This window comes from Penaeus chinensis, chromosome 10 (assembly GCF_019202785.1).
Source record: "Penaeus chinensis breed Huanghai No. 1 chromosome 10, ASM1920278v2, whole genome shotgun sequence".
Lineage (NCBI taxonomy): Eukaryota > Metazoa > Arthropoda > Malacostraca > Decapoda > Penaeidae > Penaeus > Penaeus chinensis.
In genome coordinates, this window is record NC_061828.1 from 10,389,080 (window position 1) to 10,389,960 (window position 881).

At 53.7% G+C, this 881-nt stretch overlaps 1 protein-coding gene across 1 annotated transcript in view; it reads right to left on the bottom strand.

The window, feature by feature from the left end:
* Positions 1-352, bottom strand: part of LOC125029388 (serine/arginine repetitive matrix protein 2-like) — a 31,509-nt gene extending 31,157 nt beyond the window's left edge. The window contains exon 1 of the mRNA XM_047619216.1: positions 1-352. This exon is cut by the window's left edge and continues 1,350 nt beyond it. Coding sequence (XP_047475172.1) covers positions 1-331 — 331 coding nt within the window. The 5' untranslated portion in view covers positions 332-352.
* Between the last annotated feature and the right edge of the window lie 529 nt (positions 353-881).

The window sequence follows — 881 nt, forward strand, 5'->3', positions numbered from 1 at the left end:
AGGTCACGGAGTCTGCAGATGAGCTTTCATCGCCGTCCGTGACGTCATCGCCCCCCGGGAGCTCAGCAGCGGCAGCGATATATCTCCGCGGAAACCTTAAGTTCTCGTACACAATCTCATCCTTTTCTGTTCTCGGCGCGAAAGTCAGATTCTCGTAAATACGAGTTTTGGGAGCCATGGAATTTAGACCGAACTCTTTGTCGGTTTTGGCGGAAGGGATTCGCGTTGGACTGCGTAGTTGTTTCTCTTCAAACGACAGATCCTGCCTCAGTAGCCTATGTGGGTGGAAGAGTAACTTTATTCGTCTTTGCCAGGTGAAAATATCAAACATAAAGCTTTTTTGTTGTTTGTCAAGGCATTCCTATGGCTCTAGGGTTTAGCAAAATGAGTTTCTCTTTCTTATAGATGGGGAGATAATATTTACCTTCTCTGGTTAGAGACGTTCAATTCATTCATCCTCTGATTAACATGATTGTGTCTTGGCAGAGCCGTCGGACCCCTGGCCCGAGTAGCGGGCCGCGTAGACACACTCACGTCCTGGTTGTTGTTGTCCTGCGGGGACGTGGGGGAGGTGCGCACGGCGGGGAGGTGCTTGCTGGGTCGCCCGTTGCTGGCGGTATTTTTCTGATCTTTCGAGGGGATCCTATGGAGCGTCGGGGTCGGGGAGCGGTTAGATCTGAGGGGCCTTGTACCCACATACCTGCCAGACTCGGTGGTGGCCAGAGCCAAGGTCGTCCTTGAGGCGTGGTCCCCCTTGGTGTTGTCGTCGGCTGGCTTCCCCGCCGCCCCTTTGTTGTTGTTGTTGTTGTTCTTGCTAGTCCTGGAGAGGGGCCGTGGGATGCTCGAAGGGTCGGCGGTGGAGGCTGCCAGCTTGTCAATGG